At 41.4% G+C, this 23,682-nt stretch overlaps 1 protein-coding gene across 1 annotated transcript in view; it reads left to right on the plus strand.

Annotated features, from left to right (window-relative positions):
- Positions 1-5,293: 5,293 nt before the first annotated feature.
- LOC311044096 (uncharacterized protein) overlaps positions 5,294-23,682 on the plus strand; it is an 86,807-nt gene continuing 68,418 nt past the window's right edge. The window contains exons 1-3 of the mRNA XM_084055517.1: positions 5,294-5,518; positions 19,797-19,944; positions 22,553-22,711. Of these exons, the coding sequence (XP_083911643.1) occupies positions 5,398-5,518; positions 19,797-19,944; positions 22,553-22,711 (428 nt within the window). The 5' untranslated portion in view covers positions 5,294-5,397. The remainder of the gene's footprint in view (positions 5,519-19,796; positions 19,945-22,552; positions 22,712-23,682) is intronic.

A 23,682-nucleotide genomic window follows, 5' to 3' on the forward strand; every position in this document is an offset into this window, starting at 1 on the left:
CAGAGCCTTCATTAGTATCATTGGTAACACCTGTGAAGGAAGTAAGAAGATGCCCAATTTTTCTCCAAAATGGCTGCTGTGCATAGAGCCTATTACGTCTATAGATGTCAATGGCAGTCAATGTGTTAACAGTCTGAAAATACACATTAACGTGAATGGAATCTATGAAAAAGTTGAATCTGCAACACAATTCTACACAATATGTAGCGGGGGGTCCCTGCTTCATCTCTCTGTCAACTATGGGGTCCTTGGCTTGAAAAAACGTTGAAGACCCCTGAAATCCACAAACGTCCCCAATGGTTCAATCAGAGGAACAGAAAAACGACCACAAGCTTAATGAATACTCCAGCCATTCCCAACCTAGTGGTCCAGGGCCCACTGGTCGTGTCGGCTGTGAGGATATTGCAAGTGGGCCCCCAAATAATTGCCAAAACACTAAGATTTTCTTGATAATCTAACATTAACATAAATGAATGAATGAATGGAGAAAAAAAAGGCATGGTATTTGTTCTTTAAAACCTTGGGGAAAAAAAAACTCATTGTGATACCGATATGGAACTACGTAGGAACTACGTTTGTTCCACTGATCCAATAAGCCGGAACACAATCAATTGATTGATCATTATAATAAACATGTTCTGAAAATGCACCCATCTGACCACTTAAAGGAGTAGTTCACCCAAAAAAAATACTGATTTTCGATCAATTACACACCCCATGAAGCCTTGAATTCATGGAGATTTTTTTTTGTTTTTTGTTGCATTCCTGAACCAATAATTTGATGACCGGCGGTGTCTCAAAGAGTCTCCTATTGAGCCTCCAAATGACAGATGTCATTTCAGGTCATCAAATTATCGGCTCAGGAATGCAACAAAAACAAAACGTTTTCCTTGAATTCAAGGCTTCATAGGATGTGTAATTGATAGAAAATAAGTAATTTTTGGGCCGTGCATGAACGCTTTGGAGATATTCAAGTGGGCCCTGATCCAGAAAAAGGTTGGGAACCACTGCTACAGAGTACAAATTAGGCTTAACAATAGCAGTTCATTTTCTTGTATGGGTTTTGTTTTCGATGAGTCATAAACCTGTGTGTGGGTGGGGGGCAAGGTTGGGTCGGGGGGGGGAGGGGACAAGACAAAAATGTTGAGCAAAAAGCATATGAGAGCATTTAACAACTACAAAAACTGCATTAATATTATTAACAAAAACCCTGCTACGTAAATAACAATAACACAACTTGCATGTTTAGGTGGTAGACCTGGTCGATAACCTGCTATGATGATGTTATTTTCTTTTTACCAGCGGGGATGTCACTGCAGAGTGGGCCTTACTGCAGAGTGGGCCTCGTAGGCTCCTGTACGTGTTGCCTTCCATTTCACCTCGGCAGGTCGGCAGGAATCTGGAAGGGGAAACGGAGAGAGAGAGAGAGAAAAAAAAAAACACTGCACACTTTTGTGATGGCGGTCACAGAGTAGCAGCAACAGTTCCATTTAAGCCCCTGATGGGTGTGTGAGTCCGGCTGGGCCCCTGGCACATGTGTAGCATTTGTGCATGTATGCATACTCTGTGTGTGTGTGTGTGTGTGTGTGTGTGTGTGTGTGTGTGTGTGTGTGTGCGTGTGCGTGTGTGCGTGTATGTGGTGTACTGTATGTGCATGTACACAATACAGGTGTAACGTTAAAACGAAGGGCCCAGGACTGACATGGGGGGCCCCTCCTCAAAGATGCCTTGACTTATACATTTTATAAGTCGAACTTTTTCAGAAATAGGGAAAATAGCTGATGTACAAGCTCACAGCGCGTCGCTTGGCTATTTTCCGCTATTTTTACGCAATACCGCCGAACGATGAAGTATACAATAGGGCTGAACGTGGTTAAATACTGTAAATATTGGGGGTCCAATGTGACATTTTGTCTTGGGGCCCTCAAAATATTCCAAGTGGGTCATGTAAGCATGCATGTGATTATAGTCCAGGATAAAACCCTGCCCTGCTGCCTATATGCTGACTGATCTGACACGTACTGTAAGGTAATGGTTTGTACTTTGACACCATAACAGTGTCTGTCTCCAGAAGCATTCGTCTTTTGCAGCAGCTGATTGGCAAAGGACCACCGAAACCCCTTAGTTTCAGTGGTCCTGGGGCGGTGTCTCAGGAGATAGCTAGAGCGGCCATCTTGGAATCGGAAGGTTCCCCAGTTTGTGTGTCCTTGAGCAAGACACTTAACCCCCTAACTGCTTCCGATGAGCAGGTTGTTTGCCTTGCATGGTTGCCTGTGGTGTTGTCGGTGTGTGAATGGGTGAATGTGATACACATTGTAAAGTGCTTTGGAGAAAGGCGCTATATAAATGTTCCATTTACCGTTTATTTTTACCCGTGTCAACCCCCCCACCTCCTCCGACTGTATTTATGGTAGGGGAGGTGACAGGGGTCTGGTGGTGTAACTGTTGTCACACAGACACACACACACTCTTCAGGGGGTCAAGAAACAGGGTTCCAGTTACGATAAGAGAGAGTGGGGCTATGCAACAAGACAACACTTTGACAAAGTCATTTCTCCATCCATTCTGTAGCTGTACATGCTGGTCTCTTTGGATTTAGGCTTCAGCATGATTGTGACCAAATGTTTTGTATGAAACGCTATGGAAAAGAAAAAAAAACGCATACAAAAAGATATTTTAAAAATGCATAAAGGCACAATGTGTAAACAAGAAATCAATAGAATATTTATAAATACAGCAACTTTATAATATTTGCATGCATAACATTTACCCACTTCGACAATGTCAAAATGGGGGGTGGGGGTTCACATATCCAGTTAGGTTGCCACAAAAGGGTTGTGTTCATAAATCGTTGAATAAATTACCCCAAGTGATACCCAGTAAAATCATCAGTGTCAGTTATAAATCCATTTGTAACTCCCAAGAGAGTGCGAATGTAACCAAAAGGGTCCATATGATCCATTTGGTTACATATGTTTTTTATTCAAATAAGAGTGAAATAGCTCTATATTCCAACAGCAGTAATTGCTATACAGTGTTTGTTCAGGAACAGGAGTCTCCCCGTCACTCCAATGCTTTAATAAACAGAAAGTGTATTTACTATTTTCAGTTCAGATACCACTTTCAGGCGAGAGAACTCACACAGGATACAGGATTGAAATTGAAAGTTGTGAAAACAAAACAAAAGACAAGCAGACGAAATTGGAACTGGAACAGAACACTGGCATTGTAAATGATCTTTGTGGGGTTCTTTCTCGTGATTGGATCAAACTGGTAATCCGACCTGAAAATCTTCTGTTCACTTCAAGAGTTGGAGAGGTGGGGAGACCCCTGTCACTGAACACTCAGTCTATAGCAATGATTACTATAGCTATTACTATTATTACTACTGTTTTGTTTTTACATATCACATACGCCCACTTTAAATGAACACTGAAGATTTTACTGTACACCTCTATTTGTCATTTTAACCTATTAAGACCTGAGGCCGATTTTCAAATGCCTTCTAAATCAGTGGTTCTCACACTTTCAAGATTAAAAAAAAAAATCAAAAATAGCAGATGTACAAGCTCACCGCGTGTCACTTCGTGCCGTGCGGTGAGCTTGTATATCTGCTGTTTTTGAATAGCCAACGCAAAAAAAATCTAAAATGACACAGACGCTTTCCCGGTTATTAAGACAGTGAATACATTCCTCACATTCCCCCCACAGATACTGTCATCAATTTCCCGTTGACATTGCTGTCATGGTGGGTCAACGATGTCATCTAACAGCTCTCTTCATCTCCTATGTCAAAGGAAAACGTATACCATGTCTAATTCTGCACCATTTGGCCACCAAAACAATTAGACTGATACAACCTTCTTCTAATGCATACCAACAGCAGCAGTGTAGAACTGGCTGTGTTTTTTTTTTCTTTTCTGAGAGACAGAAGAAAAAAAAATAAACGTTTGCATGTTCCAACAATGTATGTGCATGTAGCAATCTTAGTACTTTTGATACCATGTGTTATTTTGTTGTTGATTTTTAAAACGATATTTGATATAAACTGTGGGGTTTGTTGAAAAGACAAATTTATACCAAAAAGAAAAGAATACTTAATGAATTAAACAGTATTGAACATTGTCGAACGTTCCACCCATGCAGCTGAGAGCTGGAACATTCCTCTTTTCTTTTCTTTTTTGTCAGGTCTTGGGATTCAGTGACTTAATTGTTTGTTGCCTGAGTTATGTTTATTGGCCAGACTTTGAATTCTGCAGTTGTTTCTATACATTTAACATTTTGTATGAAGCAAAAAAGTTCCTTGAAATAAAAAAATAATAAAAAATTAAGCCTTGTGTCATGATGGCTTACAGCAGTGCTTCTCAAACTTCTTTTTTTATTTCAAGGTCCCCTATAGTTTGATATGCATTAGGCCACTACATTGATTGATTGAATACTTTATTAACGGTTAGCTAATAGCAGTGGTACGATTATACAATGATGCTAGAAGGATAACACAAAAAGCCCCATAAGGGCTTGTTTTCATTGTGGTCCTGTGTATTCAATTCATTGAGACATTTAAAGACATACGATAATGTACAATTATATACAAGACATCATCAACACTAGTAGCAATAAAATGTATATGTACAGTAAACAGTTGGGGGAGGCTAATTTCTGGTGTTAAGCTTAGACTTCACTAGGACCAGTTACAAATTGCAGACAGGTGCTCTTTTATGGCGGTTTACAGACCCCCATTTAATATATGTTTTTATTTCATCTCCGGGACCCTAAACTACACTGTAAAATCCTCAGTGTTAATTTAACTCTGAAAGTGTACGAATTACAGGGTCCATGTGGTTCCATTTGTACACTCTCAGAGTTACACCCATAAGGGTCCATTTGGTTAGCTGGGGACCCCCTTGAAACCCCCTGGACCCCCTCCCCTCTCTTAGGGAGCCAGTGGCTTACAGTACGCTTGGACCCTTATGGGTCCATTTGGTTCCATTTGTACACTCTCAGAGTTACACCCATAAGGGTCCATTTGGTTAGCTGGAACCCCCTCCCCTCTTACAGTACTGCTTGGCAGTTACAAGGAAAGGGCGTGTACAATATACTATAGACGTCAAGCCTGCTGTTATATCATTGGTCAGAAAACCGACTGGGCGGAGCCAAACTCCCCCAGGTGGAATACATGACGCCAAAATCAGCGAGTTCATTAGAGGAAGAGTTTGTGAATGAATGGGAATATAACATATCACAGTCCTTCATCATACCAAGAGAACCATTGCTTTTATCCTAATGATGTAACTCAGGACATATCTAAGTGTTTGTGAAAGACTGAAATTATTAATGATAATGTTCTCAATCCTGCAATTGTTGTGAAGTTTTACGGAGGAACAGCAGTCCACAATTATGATGATATCAGTCAAGAACATACAGTTAATTGTGGCTTATTTCTACCTGATCGGAGCGGCGGTTGACGTTTTCTCTCAGAACGTCCTGGTCCATGAAAGCACGCCTTTTCAGCTCAAAGGTAAGATGAGGACAAAATATGTCATGCTTTTGGTTCATATTTATTTTGCCTTTTCAGCATAAAGGTAAGATGAGGACACAATATGTCATGCTTAAATGGTTAAATATGTTGTTAATGGTTAAATGGTTAAGATTGGTGTTTTTTCAGGTGTTATACTGTAACATTATAATCCAAGAGAAAAAAAAGGTCCATTTGTTATAGCTTGCATGGAGCAGTAGGTTACTGTTTGTGAGGTCCAGTGGTGTAAGACGTTTTGTAATAATAATCTAAATCTACAATGTAACTAAAGTTTTCAAATAATTGAAGTGGAATAAAAGTGCAATATTTGCTTCTGAGATGTAGTGGAGTTGAAGTAAAAGTATTTGAAGATTTGAAATACTCCAGTAGTAAAAAAAATACCTCAAATTGTACTTAAGTACAGTACTTGAGTAAATGTACTTTCCACCACTGATATTTTGCACTTTTTTTGAGTCAGGTATCTTGACGACTTCCCTCACAGACACTACATTTTGTGATAGATAGTGATGAAATTGCAGGGATATGTGCTGTCTGTCATTATTGCTTCAAACTGTAGTACCGTGTCGTTCCACTGAGAGCCGCTGTTGCAGTTTTAACTATTAATCCTGATTTCAATGCATGGATGTTCTTTGAGACTTTGTGGATTAAGGAAAAAATAGTTCAGTGTGCTTTTCTGAAGAGTTTTATTCAAAAATTCTAGTCCCAACAGTGGCCATATAACCCTTATAGAAAACCTTTACAGACTGTATCCAATACTTTGAAGATATGGCCTACTGATTGATAAATCATTATCTTGTTAGTATTGCATTTTGAAATATTTCTTCAATTACTGCTCAAGCACCTGACTTGATCAAGTAGTTTGCTGCTATTTAGCCATGTACAGTAGCCTATATGATGGACACAAAAACTATAGACAAGCTCAACTAAAACATACTTTTAGTCTCTCTCACCCTTTTAGTCCAAGTGCTTTCCCATGCCCTGTCACCACCTCTCCATCCCAGAATGACATAGCACAAAACTCCTGTCCATATGTGGAGGAAAACTATTCTCATAATGCTCTTTTACAGTGCTTATGCAGGGTCTCCTGGGCCACGTTCGTTTTAGCTGTTGCTAAGTAGGGTTCCCTTTTGGGGATGATGGCACGGGGCCAGCTGGAGAGAACCCACTGTCCACATTCTCCTCCTCAACCCAGAAGTGACCAGGCAGAAAGACCTGGGCTGGGAGAGAGGTTATGGGCTTGTTACATAGGAATGGGTGATTGGAAATGATAAGAGAAGAAGAAGGGTGTCAAATTAGAATTTCTCATGGATATTTTATCCATCGTGATTTAGCTGCAGTCAGTTTAAAGTTCAGGCTTATCTCTACATCAGTTTCTTATGAGACATGATTGTTTGTTTTGATTTGGAAAAACATACCACAGAGGATAGACAATACATTCTTAACAGCGGTCAAAGCTTAAAGATCATGTTAAAAAAAACGTGTGGAAAAACTCTTATTCAACATGTTATGCACTGTATGTGTTTGATGTGTAATACCAAAGACGGCATGATGCTGTTATCAAGCACATTATAGTCCTATCTGATGTAATGTTTTAACAGCGCACCGGTTCAGAAACCTGATCCGTGGGCCTTCTGTTCCCATATCATGACACCGAGAACAGATCAAAGGCGCGTCCGACACCCTGTCTGGCTCTGAATGTATGGCACCCGTCCAAACGCCAGTCTGCAGGGGCCTTGAGTACAGTACCAGACGCCTAGTAATTAGTGTTATCCTACCATGATAACCACAGCAATATGTTTTACAGTATGGGGGGACCGTGTGTCTGAAGTTGATTGTGTGTTTTGCAGTAGAATAGCATTACATACAGTACAAGAACAACTAATTGGGACATGGGTGGATCGTAGATTGGAGGAGGAGTCTTATTCTGTATTCTGTAAGCCTCTGCCTTACAGTACAGAATAAGGCTCACACAAGTGAAAGGCACAGTGGTAAATAGTAGTAATACATTCTCTAGTCTGGGGCATGCTATGATAGGGAAAGGCTGGATGTGTTTGTTTATCAGAATAGAAAAGGTTAAACAGGTTTTTTCTTAAAACAAAAAAAACAGTGTTGTTGGTCGTTAATCATCATAAATGAATGATTGATACTGTATACTGATACTTGTTCTCATTTTTCTCGAGCTCGTGACTGAGGAAGATGTTTAGATGTCTAAACGTCTGTCTTTTTGTCCTGTATACTTATAGCACCTTAATAAAAGGGGCTTATTGTCCAAGCTGCTCCAGTCAGTGTTTGCTCTTCTCGAGCTGTGTATGTTGATTCTTGATTTCATGAGCCTAGGCTAGTATGATTCATCACAGCTAAAAGCTATTGCAACAAACTATTTCCCTTAAACAGGTTGTTGCAATATCTTAAACATCTTGAGCACATTTCTGATGGGTTATTTGCAGTTCATTTGGCTCTATCCTCTTAACGCCTTGGTTTACTTCTTCAGTAGAAACGTTCTACTGCTGAGCTAACACAGAGCCCATTTGCCCAGAGGATAAATGGCATTTTTGAGCTTCATGCAAAACGACTTTGGTGGTATTGCATGACCAATAATGGTCTTATATTACCCGACCACAGGATATTTCTCAATAGAAGAGCAGGTAGACCAACTACAACCACTTATATGCTGCTTAAATTGTAGTAAGATACTCTACCGTACAGATTGGTCATAATAACCGTTTTATTCACTAAAAAGATTATGGATTGCAGCTTGAACACCCATAGCCTTTTGTGTACACAGAGTTGGACGTTTTGTGGATTTGTTAACAAAAACCGGCATCCCCAGCCAGAACTCTGTTGCTATATCTCCTTGTTCCTCGAGCTTCAAGCTGACGTCAATGATCTGGTTTTCCAAACATGAGGTGGGAAACTCTCCTCTGAAATCTGTTGTGTCTTTTCAATTACGGAGAAGCTGGCCGGAGCTCGAGGATATCCAAGAACAACAAGGCAGCGAGCCGAGGTGCTGAATGGGCTTTGGGTTGACGGACAGGGGCCCAGTCTGTTGGAGATTAGCACAAGATCTTCTGTGGTTAATAATGACCGGATGACTTGGCCTTGGCACCTAGAGCCCTTTAAGGAAAGCTCAACGTCCTCGTCGGCTGACCTCAAAAGTCCAACGGAGCAATTTATCATGACTTGCTTAAGGCGGACAGCGGCGATAACTGATCTCGCTGCCGTGGAACTTTTACCAAAAAAATGAAGTCGTTTCATGTGCAGGGGCCCTGACGATACCCCTGACCTGTGATATCATAGTAAGTTGTAAACGAAAATGACACCATCTCTAATGGCTGGCTTGTGTTACACTGAGAAAACCCTTGGGTGACACTTTGCCGTGCTGAAATGAATGGCGTTGCTTTACTTTTTAAACATAATCTTATCGGGGTGTGACAGTTCTGGCATCAGGGAAAATGCCTTGTTCTGCACGTCCTCATGTTGAGAAGGATGACATTTTTCCAAGCTGTTGTCATAACAGTGGCGACAGAGGCACCTCAAACTGGATAATGTACGGGTTGATTTCTGTTCAGCACCAATTTGATGGTAGGCTGCCGAACTCGTACACCTGTGAGCACACCACAGCCACTGGGAGATCTGAGAGCTTCTCTAATCACAGATTTCCTTTATCTGCACTTCTCTTTTGATCTGTTTGAAACAAAGAAACATTTCAAGCAGGGGGAAAAAAAGACAAGGTCTTTAATCTATTTGATCAGCGTAATCCTTTTGAAATGAGAGGATATCCATTCTTTGCTGTGGCGGCGCCCTGTATACAGTAATGCTCTGTATTTAGTGCTAGCAGTGGTGTAAAGTAATTAAGTACATGTACTCAAGTACTGTACTTAAGTACAATTTTGAGGTACTTTTACTTCCACACCATTACATCTCAGAGGCAAATATTGTACTTTTTACTCCACTACAAGTTTTTGATTTTTTTTGTTACTAGTTACTTTGTATACTTTGTAGATTTTGATTATTATTACAAAACATACATTAACAACTTCAACCCTATTTAAACTTTGGCTATTTGAAAATAGCAGATCTACAAGCTCACAACGAGTCGCGATGCCACATGTTGGGTGCTTGTAGATCTGCTATTTTCAAAGCATTTTTATACATTGGAAACTTCTGCAAAATGAGTACTTTTACTCTTAGTACTTCATTATATTTTAATGCGAATACTTTTGTACTTTTACTCAAGTCAATTTTGAATACCGGACTTTTATTTGTAACAAAGTATTTCTACATTGTGGTATTGGTACTTTTACTTAAGTACAAAATGTCAGTAGTACTTCCACCACCGAGTGCTGGTTGCAATCTCATAACTATCACTGCAACCTGAGCCTTGCAGCTGGAGTGTTCCCAGCAGCCTGTGAACTCTCGTGTAGAAGAAGTCGAGCTCCTTTGCTTCTCATCTCTCTCCTGACTGATTGATTTCCTCATGCAGGCCCTGGCACCGTTCGGTGCCGCCACACTTGGCTCCGAGCAGGTTGTTACCCGTCTAGCGGGGGGTCCTGGCAACACAGTAGACATGCTGTAATGTTGGCGCAGTCAGACCTCTGTGGCTGCTGCCAAAGTCTGGAACGGCGCGCCTTTGGGGAGGGGGTGTGCGGCTGGACGCTGACAAGCACTACAATGCTGGGGACAGAGGAGGTCAGCGCTTTGACGATGTGACAACACTGCAGGTCGACCCCTGTAAGTGCCGACAAAGAATTTAACAAGGTGACCCGCCATGTTCTGTCGCTGGGGTAGCTTGTGTTTTTAGTGCTTGTAAAAATGTCCACAGTGAACGTTGGGTACATTTCATAATATACACGGTAAGACAAAAGGGATTTTGTTCCGTTGTGATTTGACTGTGGTACGTGTGCAGGCAAGTGGAAAGTGTGAAACTGTTGGTCAGGTTTTGATGCTGAATGGTCAATTATTTGATGAAATATTTCTCTTGGATCAAAGTGATTTTTTCTATTATCGTGGACCTCAAGTCATCACATGTTTACCATAAAGGCATATGCAGATGGGCCTTCTTGCCTGAGCATCTTGATAAATCTCGATATTGATAAGAGATAAGTGGAGGTGATCGGTGTCCAAGCACATAACTGGTATAGTGTGTGAAACTGATAAGAATGTATTTTAAAGTGTTTCAACTGGCCAGTGATATTGCACTAATTGTACATTCATGTGGTACATCCACATGAATCCAAAATCATGATGGCTGGTTTGACCATTGAACCAAATAAATAACTACATTTAAACCAAAAATATAGTTACTGCACTTAGGCTTTGTATGGTACTTTATCAGTGAATTTCCAAGCGGATACCTCAAGAAGACGACTCAACTGTAACTTCTTGTGTCCAAGAACCTTTATCCTCTCCTTGCCGGCTCTGTATTGTGAGCAGACACATTGACACTGCATTCTTCTTCACTACCCTGACACTGAGCTTGATGCCTTCACTGACTGAATTAATACCACACAGGAATGTGCTCCTTCCTACTGTAGTGTACCAGTCTCTCAGCACAGAGCTTTTCCAGATTGACCCATGCAGTCCCTCATAGGGGGTGGGTTGGGGGGGCTACACATGGGCAGCTCAGCTACTGTACTGTATTGAGCCCTATTATGGGCAAACATTCAGTGAAAATAGCAGATCTACAAGCTCTCTATGTGTCGTGAGAAGATATTTAGTGCAGAACCCTTGGGAATCCAGTCAACTTAGTAGCCATTGGGAATCCGGTCAACTAAGTATACAGTAGGGTTGTAGTGGTTAACACTGCAAGGTCTACACTAACAGGTTGACATAGATACCATATCATATTTTGTAATGGAATTGTAATGGGCCAATTTTTTTTAAGGGAAATGCGGTACAGTTACAAAATAATAAAGAAAGATTTGGCCTATAATTTGTCTATCGAGGGTCACCGTTTAAGCTGTGTATATCTGTCTGGGAAAGGCCTCTGTAATAACTCTGACAGATGAGCGACTCGTACCTGGTGATAATGTGCTGTGAATATAAATCTCTTGGAAGCATCAGTACAGTATATTTTTCCTATACGTCTTGAAATTCACCTTGGGCCGGCGTGTGTCCAGCACAAATCACGTCTCCCCCAGGGGAGTCTGGGAACCGAGTCCACCCAGTGTTTTCATTCCCATTCTACTGTATGGGATTTTACAAAAATGTGTCTCATGTCAGCCCGGGCTTGTTTTTCCTTGGACAGTGTCTGTCCTCCAGAGGAGCCATGTCCAATTTGATTGCCATTGGAGCCTGTCCACTAAGGAAAGCCCGAGTGCCAGCATGTGTTTTTGCATTGATGAAAGAATTAGAAGTAGTAAAATGTGGAAATTAAGTGAGCCGTGACATTATTTTTGAGTATGGACCAGGTTTCCCCCCCACCGTTCCTCTACTACATGGCCAAATATGGCAGTCTTGGTACATGGTGTGGTAGTTCTATAGGATGATTGACCGGTTGGACGAGCCTACAGCTAACAAGTTTGATCCCCATTGTCACATTGACTGCAATCTGGGAACCCATCGGCAAAATAATTCCTTTGAATTTGAGCTTTGAATCTGTCTTGAGAGATTACATTGACTGTGACGAGGATCCATCAAGAACATGTTCAACCTAACTGCTCACTCATGGCATTTTGAAACTAAAACAATCCTTAATTTTTATGTCCGTTGTCTCCCTCACTTGATGGACACGGGAAATTGCAACAATGTCCGAACTACAATTTAATAGGTGGTGCATGTACTGTAGTGTCCAATCTGCGTCAAATAACTTTAGTGACATTGTCAACCAGTGGGTGTCCCACAGGTACCCGACACCAGTGATGGAAAAAGTACTTTCAAGTAAATTTACTTAGTTACTTTATACCACTGCCTGACACCAGGGTCAGAATCTCTTAATGGCAGAGAAGGGAGACCACCTCCAAGTAGTGTACTGTAGATGTGCTAAATATATTGTATTAACAGACTTTACCATACAAATTGGTTGAAATAACATTTTCTTATTCATTAAAATAAGACCCGATTGTAGCATTAAACGGTAAGAATGTAGAAATTGAAACACAGCAACACCAAGTCATTTCTGGAACATGGTTTGTTGAATGCTGACAGCAAGTGCGAACTCACCGGTGAAACAATAATAGTATTACCTGTTTTATAGTAGGCCTAATGGCTATTATATATATCTTTTCCTTTGTTAGGATCTGTGTTGATGGCAGATTCCTGCATGAATTTCACCAAGTTAAAAATCCTTTACATTAATGCTTTGTTTGAATTGAGTAATTCTGTTGTACTACTATGTATGCCAGAGTATTCATGACCATATCAGTATAATGAAGGTAAAGATGGAGTGAGATTTTAATTCATAAGGCAGCAGCATTTCAGAACTAGTTGAGAGTGAAGTGTACAATGTACAGTATATACTTCCAGTGCTATGTGTTCTGGCTATAAGTGTTGGGTTACTTTTACCTTGAGTCAACCCCCCTTCATTTAAATATTATTCTTCTGGTGTGGGGAAATGAGGAAATATTTTAAGAGGTCATACTACTTACCGAAGGCAGGGAAAGTAGATAATTTGAAACGGAATGCTCTTTTATGGGCCATAAAGTAACAAAAAGATCCATTGTGTGTATGTGAATATTGCATATACGGACAGGTGACAAATTAAAGGAAAAACCAACATAAAGTGCTTGAATGTGCCTTTAGTCTCTGGAAGTCAAATGGCAGGGTGGAATGGAACACCATTCTATTCCAAAAAAGGTGTTCCGATAGGTGTTCATTTTGGGTTGAAGTGTGGTGACTGTGAAGGCCATACTGTAGCATATGATTCACATCATCTAATACAAACCATTCCACCTGACCATTCAGAGACCCCTTGTGGATGGGGGCATTGTCATTCTGGAAGAGCAGTCCCATCGGTGATCACTCTGCATGCATTTGCAGTGATCTTAAGGCACTGGTTCTCAATCTGTGGGTCGGGACTCCCAGGCGGGTCCCCAGATGACAATGAAGTGACAATTTAAGAACTTTCTTAATACCTCGGGCGAAAAAAGAAAAAGACCATTGCTGCATCAAAAGTAATCAACTAACTATACTATAAAAACTGGGCCTGGGCGGCGGTCCAGGCACCCTAGGCTGCAATTCCAGCCTGACAGCGTGTCGCGGGTTCGGGTCCTGATCCCGATGACCTTTGCTGCGTGTCACTCCCCATCTCTCTCCCCATTTCCTGTCAGTCGACTGTCCTATCATTAAAAAGGCATAAAAGCCCCAAAACTGATCTTAAATATAAAAAACTGGTCAAACCTTGGCCAAATTGTCAAATAATATAAGAAAGAGGCAAGAAATTGTGAAAATAGCCAATCTGTAAGCTCACAAAGCCTCGCAAGTGTCTGTGGAACCGAGTCAAACTAAATGTAATGCCTCAAGTTCAACTCCTACAATTCCAAGTGCTTGTCAGATATATGATTATTTTGGGGGGGTCGTGCGGCATGAAAAGGTTGAGAAACCAAACCACTGCTCTAAGGGGACCCAACCCATGGCAGGAAAATGCTCCACACAGCACAATGGAGTGACTGGAACTCCGTACTGTAGGGGTCAATCATTCAGGTCTGTTATGTATTGTTCTCTTGGTGTAGGCCACAAATTGACTCGCCTACTTGTGGAGAAAATGACTCATCTGAACATATCACCTTTTTCCCCACCAGTGTAGACCAGTGCCTATTGTCTTTGCACCACTGAACTCTCAAATGTGCATTTGTCAATAATGAACTGTCATACTCTACTCTACTCTTTATATTCCATGTTCTTTTATGTTATACATGCTCAATCCAGGGCCAGGCACAATGGGATGTGTGTTATATATCTGTTATCAGGGCTCTCTCTCAACACGTATGCTTGCATCAATGGGGATCTAGTCATTTTGGCTAATTACCCTGACCACATGCATGCGTGGCAGGGTATTGTATATTTCAGGAGCGGAGTGATATAGAAAAACAGATGATTTAGGCTAATTCTGTCTTGAGCAAACAGTGCTGGGTAAAAGTTCATGCATTCATTTCAGGACTGGGTAAAGGCCTGTCCACACCAATGCAACTCCTTGCAACTACTTGAAACAAAACCGTTTTAAGGCCAGTCCACACCAATGCAACTCCTTGTAGTAGTTTCAAGGAGTTGCGTCGCGAATCATTGGTGTGGACTGAACCCAGCGCTGGTTGCGGTGGCTATACATGAATACTAAAATGTAAAAGTTTAGATAGTACTCTGAGTCAAAAGACAATCATAGAATGATGATTCTATGTGGGCTAATTACAGAGTGGGGTTAATGAGTAGGTCTTGGTGTATTATATTACTAAAATCCTGGCTCGAAATAATTGTGTGCTTGTTTTCCCCCAAACAGTGATCAGTAGAAATCAGTGAGAATTAGAGATAAAGAAAGGCAGCAGGTTAGAATGTTACACAACATTCATTACAAAGAGAACATGTTTTGTTTGGCACAGACCATTGGTCGTGTGACCTCTCTGTCCCGCAAGTGTATTATTTCCTTAATATATACTGTATTTATGATTACTTTAGAAGCCCTATTACCGAGAGAGGAAACATTGGAGGAATTTTATTCCTATGCTATTCCATACATGATCACTTCCCTAAATCCCTCCGTCAGTTAACCCCAATGTAAATGTGTATGTCACAGGGAAATTGGAGAACTGCAGGAATTATCCTGTTCCACTGGAACTTTGGCCAAGACAAAACAACCCCAAAGGATTTCTAAACCTCCTGAGCTCAAATTGGGCAGAGGCAACTAAATGCTAACCTCCTACTTACGCACTTCAAACACCTGACATACAACAGCTAGAAGAAAATGATGTTCTTACATGCATACAGTACATAAAATACATACATACATACATATACTGTACTATTCGCTGGAAGGCAGTGGTGGAAAAAGTTTCTTCTTTTTTTTTCTACTTAAAGGAGCTCTTTCAGTTCTCAACCTTATCTTCATATCATTGTTGGTCCTTCTCATTATAAGATGGCACCATTTCCGACAACTCACTCTGCATCTCAGTGGTGGGCTGTGGAAAGTTCATTAATCTCTCAAGTCAGCAACACTGCCTTAAGCATTTAGTGTTGTTTGCTCTGTTTGTGGTTTTCCCCTCACTGCCCTCACTCTCTAAATTGGAAAAGGATGTTTTGGCTTTTGTCACTCTATTGGCTATGAGACTCGTTTTAATTAATTGGAAATAACCTAGTTCCCTCTCACACTCATTGGATAAGAGACATCTTGCACTGTCTAAAACTAGAAAAGAGAAGATTCTCATTGATTGGCTCCTCCAGTAAGTTTGGGAAGGTATAGGGTCCATTCTTTCAATCTGTCTGGGATTTGAATCCGTCTCTGATTGGGGATACGGATACGTGTGGTATTTAATGGATTGCACTGGAGGAAGCTTTTACGTGTCTGTTCAAGCACCAACTTTTGATGCTGAATGCTTCTGTGGAAAATCCAATAAACAAAGTTTAAAAAACAAACAAACATGTAGTGTTGTTCTAAGTAGGAATAAACACAGATGCACCCGGCAGGAAGTGGACTAAGAAAGGGGAGGAGCCAAACTTAGTTTTTGTTTCCTTTTTTTACCGAATGGGTTCCCAGAAGTACCAATTACATCATAGGTGTTTAACATTTTTAATCGATGCAAGACCGATGCCTTTTATTTCGGTGTGCTAACTTTCCAGGAAGAGAAAGGCTGTAGTTTCAATTAGTTTGGAATCTTCACTGGTGATGTCATTGTTTAGGCAGGTTTGTGAACTAGAAACGGTGCCGTCCGTATTATCTGTTACAAGTAAAACTCCTGAATTGAACCGTCCGTCGGTGTGCCCGTCTGTCTGCGAGCAGCTAATCTCCGGCACTTTTGGCCCGGTCGCTGCGAAACTGTGCACACACACATTATACTGCTGGGCGGTGAGAGCCAGTGGTAAAGACCTTTTTTTTAAATTAAATTTATATATTTCTATCCATGGCTTCGGTTCCAAAGTCTGTCTATATAAGAGAATTGTATTGAATCAATTTTGAATCTGTTATTGGGACTGAGTCAAGTTAGAATTAACCTCTCCTATACTCTCCTTTTTAAACACATGGGCTCAAGATGCCATGATTTCTCTGCTTGCACCTGCATTTAAGTGATTTGGTCTATGTTAAAAAAAAAAGTACCCCCTTTGTATCTGTCGGTCTCTCTGTCTCCCTCTCTCTCTCTCTCTCTCTCTCTGTCTGTCTGTCTGTCTGTCTGTCTGTCTGTGTCTGTCTCTCTTTCTCTCTCATATGCTCTCTCTCTCTCTCTCTCATATGCTCTCTCTCTCATATATGCTCTCTCTCTCTCATGCTCACTCCATCTCTTCAGGTCTGGCAGTGTTCCCTTTAGAGCGGGGCCTCTGCTGCGTGTCACATTGAGTTGTTCAAAGAGCCTCCTCCTCCTCCTTAAATACTGGCATGCTATCAACATCTGCGGGCTTACAAACACAAGCCTCTCCAGAACATTTGTCCATCATTGTTTCAGTTTACAAACATTATAACAGGGCCAATACAGCGTGATATAAATACCCTCATACACAGGAATGCATGCCGGCTTTCAGCACCTTTCTCCTCTCAACCATGCTGTTTCAGAAAATATATATGCCCTGCTGAGTAGAGGAATGCAGAGCATGGTGCATAGCAGGCCTTTCATCGGGTTATCAGAGCCCAGTCATGTGTGACCAGTCTCCCAGTAGAGGAGGAAGAGCGCTAGTGTGTGTGAGGGACAAGGGCAGTGAGTGATGAATTGGCTGTACTGCTAGACAGGTAGCCAGGTAGGTCTTTCACCACACGCATACAGGGAAGAGGCAAGTGGAGGGATTCACCATAAGCTCTTAGGTCCTCCTAGCATGATCAAAGTCAAAACAATAGTGAATGTTTTGTGCAGTCTTTACGCAAATATTCTAGAAAATGAAACTGGAACATGAACTTGATGCAACATCGTAACCTAGAAAAAGTGCTCCTCGGAGCACAGGTCTCCGCTAGGTCAGGTAGATTATTGTGGCCTCCTAGTGTCGCTATAATAGGCCAATGTGAAAAGGGTGCTATTTCTTCTTAGGCCTTTCACAGCAATTGGACACTACATTCATGATTTTAGGCATTTTGTTCCGAAACAAATTGTTTTGTCTAAATCAGACCTGCTGGTGGCGCTATAACAGACCAATGTGAAAATGGCGACATTTGTTCCTCGGCCCTTCCTCAGCCTACACGGACGGACGGACGGACAGGGTGCAAAACATAGTCTCGGCCATGCCTTTTGGCCTGGTGGAGACAATAAATAGGAGGCTTCTTGCATTTCTCTATCCCTCCCTGTGTATGATGAATAGTTGGTTATCAATTATGATGTAGAAAGGGTTTGCTTCATGAAATTCTGTCCTTTAGAAATGTATTGGGTAAATGCATTGGGTAAAACTAATTCCTAAGAAAATAACATTAATATTAACCTATAATGTGTCGTTTTGTGATGGTGGGATTTGTTTTAGTGTTCACATTCATGGAATGATCATTTCTGGAGAGTCTGGCAAGCATCAAGGCCATCAAGCCAGGTGGTCAGAACAATACACAAAATCATACAGGGCCAACTCTTGTGTCTGATATAGGACTCCTCTGCTGGTCTGGGAAGTAAAATGTGATCATATCCAGGTCTTCAAAAGTTTTGGAATCGCATTAAATGTTTCTGTCCAGTACAAGGACACATGATTACACATTTTTAGATCCAGTCATGGGAAAGAATCTTTCTTCTACTCTGCCACCAAAATGTGGAATGCCCTGACCCCATCCCTTAAAAAATGTGGATGGCTTCTTTCAAAACTCACTTTTCCCATAGAAAGGAGATGATATTCACTGCAAAGAGATATGTATGTATGTTTGTATGTGTGTATGTATGTATGTATGTATGTATGTATGTGTGTACACACACACACACACACACACACACACACACACACACACACACACACACACACACACACACACACACACACACACACACACACACACACACACACACACACACACACACATACACTTTGTACATAGGGTTTTATATTGTTTAAATGTATTTTGGTGTTATTTTTATGCTATGTTGATGAATTGAATACATACTGTAGGACAGTACAGTTTAGCCCAAATGTCTGACTGTACTGCACCTTGTGTTGTTTACGTTTCTGTCTAATAAAGTATTCAATCAATCAATGTTATGCATTGTTACCTCCACCAACAGAGTTGGACAGGAGTTCTGTTTAGGCCTTACTCTGTTTGCCTGTTAGCAAAAATAACTTGAGAGTGGATGGCCAGATTTTCAGGAAACTTGGTGGGAAGGATTAGTAGGCGGCCCTGAAGAGATGGTTAACTTTTTGGTCGGAAAGGTCAAAGCTCAAGTTCACAAAAGAGGGCAAGGTCAAAAGTACATAATCAGTCCGTTCATGATGGACTGCCACAAGCTTGTTGACTGCTGGAGGTCCTTGGGTGGTGATGGAGCGAACATGTCCCATAATCCTTTATCCATGGCTGTTACCTTGCCACGGAGCAGCCCTCCCGGCCCCATTCCCCACCGAGGGGAGACATGAAGGAGCACTATCAGGACTTCATTCCTCCCCCACTGTGGGAGTTGGCTTTCACTGCCCTGCTGTGATTAAATGATGGTTCTGCTGTAGCATGTAACAACAAGTTCAAGGGCTCGGCCCAGGAGAGCTTATGGTGGTCGGAATATTTAAATGGCAATACTGATTATTATTTAATTCTGTAGTAGAACAAATGTAATATGTTTGCCATCCGTTTGCCACAGACAAATGAATTTGTACACTCTCAGAGTTGCAGACCATTTGGTCCATTTGGAACACCCAAGGCAACTCTCAACTTTTTCAGGCAGTGACCCCCCAACATAATCATATTTGAACTGGGTACCCCCCACCCTGACAAGCACTTTGACTCGGTTCCACAGATAAATATTGTGAAAATAGTGGCTATTTTCACAATTTCTGCATCTTTCATTATATTATTTGACAATTTGGCCAATGTTTGACCAGTTTTTATTGTATAGTTTAATGATAATGTTTTGATGAAGTAATGGTCTTCTTTCCACTGCCCCAAGGAACCCTGAGGGTCCCTTAGGAACCGTGAACCCTGGCTAACATTCACACTATGTTCTTGTTTTCTTAACAGAGAAGATGGACGTAATGGAGCATCTTTCCCGGTTGTCGGTCAACACCACTAACGTATCGTTGTCTTTGGACAACCAGCTGTGTCCAACGCTCCACATCGGCCTTTATGCCAGCTTGACAATGCCCACATGGCAGGTATTTGGACCAAGGTACTGTGTCTTTTGCCTTTTTTAATTCTGGCTAAAACTGTCTATAACAGCAATTCTCAACCTGTGGACCGGGGCCCACTGGTGGGCCGTGAGGATATTGGAATGTGGACCCCCAAATAATTGGCAAAACACTAAGATTTGTATTACTGATACAACATTAATGTAATGTAAAAAGAAAAATACCTTTCATTGTGATAAATATGAACTTAGTATACTAGTACAGTGGTTCTCAAACTTTTTCATGTCAAGGACCCCCAAATTGACACTTATTAGCCTGCGGACCCCCGTTTGAAATAGATATGCCAGGGACCCCTAGCCTGGTAAACCCTCCCTCCGGAAATCTCATTATGAGATTTCCGGAGGGAGGGTTTACCAGGCTAAGGGACCCCCATAAGAGAAGATTTTTACGGCTCTAGCAGTGATTCTCAACCATTTTAATTTCAAGGACCCCCCAGTTTAACATGCATTAGGCTACGTACGGACCCCATTTCATCTCTAATCTCTATCTCTGGGACCCCAATTCATATTGTAAAATCAATGTTAATTTAACTCTGAGAGTGTACAAATGGAACCAAATGGACCCGTTAGGGTCCATTTGGTTCCATTTGTACACTCTCAGAGTTACAGACCCATAAGGGTCCATTTGGTTCCTATCCATCATTTAGCTGGGGACCCCCTGGAACCCCCTCAAGTACCCCTGGGGGTCCCCGGACCCCACTTTGAGAACCAATGTACTAGTATACTACTTTAGTTCCATTGTTCAAGTTGGAACACAGATCTTTAGAATAAACATGTGTGCAGCCCACCCATCTGACCACTTAACAAAGCTGCTGTGGTCAATTGGGTGGGCCACAACAACGCTTTCGAGATTTTTAAGTGAGCCCTGATCCAGAAAAGGTTGGGAAACACTAGTCTATATACGCTTGAATATCTTTAAAAGGGATCCCTGGATAATAAGCCAAATCTGGAAATGGAATGCATGTGAAAATAAAAAACAACGGTTTAACCTAAGGTTATATATCAAATCAATATTTTAAATTATGTTATTTTTGCACATGCATTCCATAAATTCCATAGGGCTAGACCACACATGGGCAAATGACATCATCAACTTGCGACGGGCATTGCCCCTATTGAGTGAAAGATGAACTATTTCTAAAATAAATGTAATATTTGAGGTGTTTTTAATTTTACATTTTAGTTATAGAGGACATTTATAATGTAATTAAGGCATATTTGGCTTATTGGCCAGGGAGCGTTTTAACAGAGTATAACAGTATTCAAAACATTACTTTGCAATGTGTGTGCCTCTCTCGCCTCTGGCAAAATGACTGATGGAATGCATTTCTGTTAACAGCATGTGCATAGGAGAAGGAAGGGAAGTTCACACACTGTAACTCCCAGTAGATTTTTTTTTCTTCAAAAAGTGTGACGTTTCGACCACTGTGGGTCTTCATCAGGTCTGATACATTACAGGAAGTAGGCGCGTTATATTATACAACAAACAAGGACAGTCACAATCAATGGCAGCTGTTGTAGTGATTAACCACTGTCACACACCCTCCAATGTACGTAGTTTTTGTTTGTTTGTGGATGTGCGTGCTTCCCTTTGGACTTCTAACAGCATGTGCATACCCATATGACGTGTGTGTGCTTCTGTGGGTGCTTGCATGTGGGAAATTGTGAGAAATATATCGTTGCTGTCGGGCAGAAACCTCTTATCTCCATATTCTAACGTCTTTGTGTTTATTCATAATTTAGTGCCGTACTTGATCATACTACAGCGTCACACAAACTTATCAAAAGTAGCAGATCCACAAGATTGAAACGTGGCGCGAAGCGACGCGTTTTGAGCTTGTAGATCGGCTACTTTTGCTGTTTTTGAACTTGAATCCTGTAAAGTAACAGTTTTGGACATATGAGGTTTCCACTCGACAGAGATGCTATTTATTTTCAGCAGGATACCGTTGCTGTTGGGCAGAAACCTTGTATCTTGTATTAAACCTTTTTATGAAACTGTTTATTTTTCCATACATCAATGCCTAATATTTCGTGGTTTAAGTGTCACACTAAAGTAGAGAAAATAGCTGATCTATAAGCTCACAACGTGTCGCATCGCAACGCATTGTGACTGTGAGCTTGTAGAGCTCCTATTTTCTCAACTTTTGAAAATGTTGAAAGTGTGTTTTATACATTTTGAACGAATGAAAAGTATTAACAAGAGCTTGTGACTAAACAATCTGGAAACCCATTCTGTAAAAAAAAGGAAAATATATATTTTTTCGTTTTTGCCTCTGGGGGCACCACCTCCTTTTTTGTGTGGAGACAGGAACTCGGTTTGGCTCCTCCCCTTTCTTAGTCCACTTCCTCCCGGGTTCTTCCGCGTTAGAAAGTTCCTACTAACAACAACGATACATGTTTAGGGCAGTGGTGCTGACAGTTTAGTGGCTAAATAATAACTACATTGGTTCTTTCTTTTTACCCATTTCCTGAAAAGTAACAGTTTTGGACTTTTATATACTGCAGTATTGATACTTTTACTTAAGTAAAACATTTGAGTACTTTTTCCACCACTATGTGTGTGTGTGCATGTGGTCTTCCTCTACAGGTTTGCAGCAGAGTTCAGCCTGCTGTTGGAGGTGCAGAGCTCCCAGCATGAGGAGAGCAGCCTGGTCACAGTGCTGGACTCCTACCACCACATCCAGCTGCAGCTCCGCCTCAGCCCCCTCTCCCTCACCTACGTCTCCACACAACACAGAGACTACGAGTAAGACTATACCACACTGACGGATGGGGTGTCATCCATATCAAGGGTTCACCAATCTCGGAACCCAGAGACACACTTAAAAGGAAAAACAGCGACCTCTGCTGTTCTTCCTCCTGAGTGTGACTCTGGGACAATGGCGACGCAGCACATGTGCGCAAGGAAACGGGGTTTAAGTCTGCCTTCACCGCTCCACTTCCGGTGGTGAGCTTGCGTTTTCATTCCGACTAGATATCATTTCTACACGGAACACTAACACCACTTCTCCCAGAGAACATGGATGGTTTTGGTTATAAGCCCACTTGTTTCTATGATGAAAGAGAGTAAGTTCAAATGTGAATATCTTTCCGTGGTTGTCTGCTCCGTGGACGCTATTGTTAAATTAGTTTCGGTTTAAGTTTCGAGTCGGGAAGGATGACGGACACGTGAATCCCGGCCACTACATTTGATTGGATAAAGCGTGGCCTCTGAAGCCACGCCCACTCCCACACAGTGTGTACACGTTCTGACGAACCTTCAAGACAGATTCTCACGCAGTGCAGAATCAGTTCTTGAGAGATTAAGGGTTCACTAACCGTTCAGGCCACGACCCCACAAAATAATCATATTTGAACTGGGGACCCCCCCCCCCCACCCTGACAACACTTGTAGTTGTATGCATTACATTTAGTTTGACTTGTTTCCACAGCTAAATATTGTGGGAATCTATGTTTCACAATGTTTGCCTCTTTCTTATGTAATTTTTGACAATTTGGCCAATTTGCTATTAAAAATGTATTAAGTCATAAAATTGCAACTTAAAAATATGCAGATACCCTATGTTGGTTTGTTTACTGTTGAGTGAGAAAACAATGATGCACATTAAGCTAATCATCCGGGGACCCCCCAAAATAATTTGGGGACCCCCCAGTTTGGGAACCAGTGATCCATATGATGCATCTTCATTCAGACAGAATATTCACTGCCTTTATTCA

Source organism: Gymnoscopelus microlampas (assembly GCF_963454915.1).
Source record: "Gymnoscopelus microlampas genome assembly, chromosome: 4".
In the NCBI taxonomy this organism is placed as follows: Eukaryota; Metazoa; Chordata; class Actinopteri; order Myctophiformes; family Myctophidae; genus Gymnoscopelus; species Gymnoscopelus microlampas.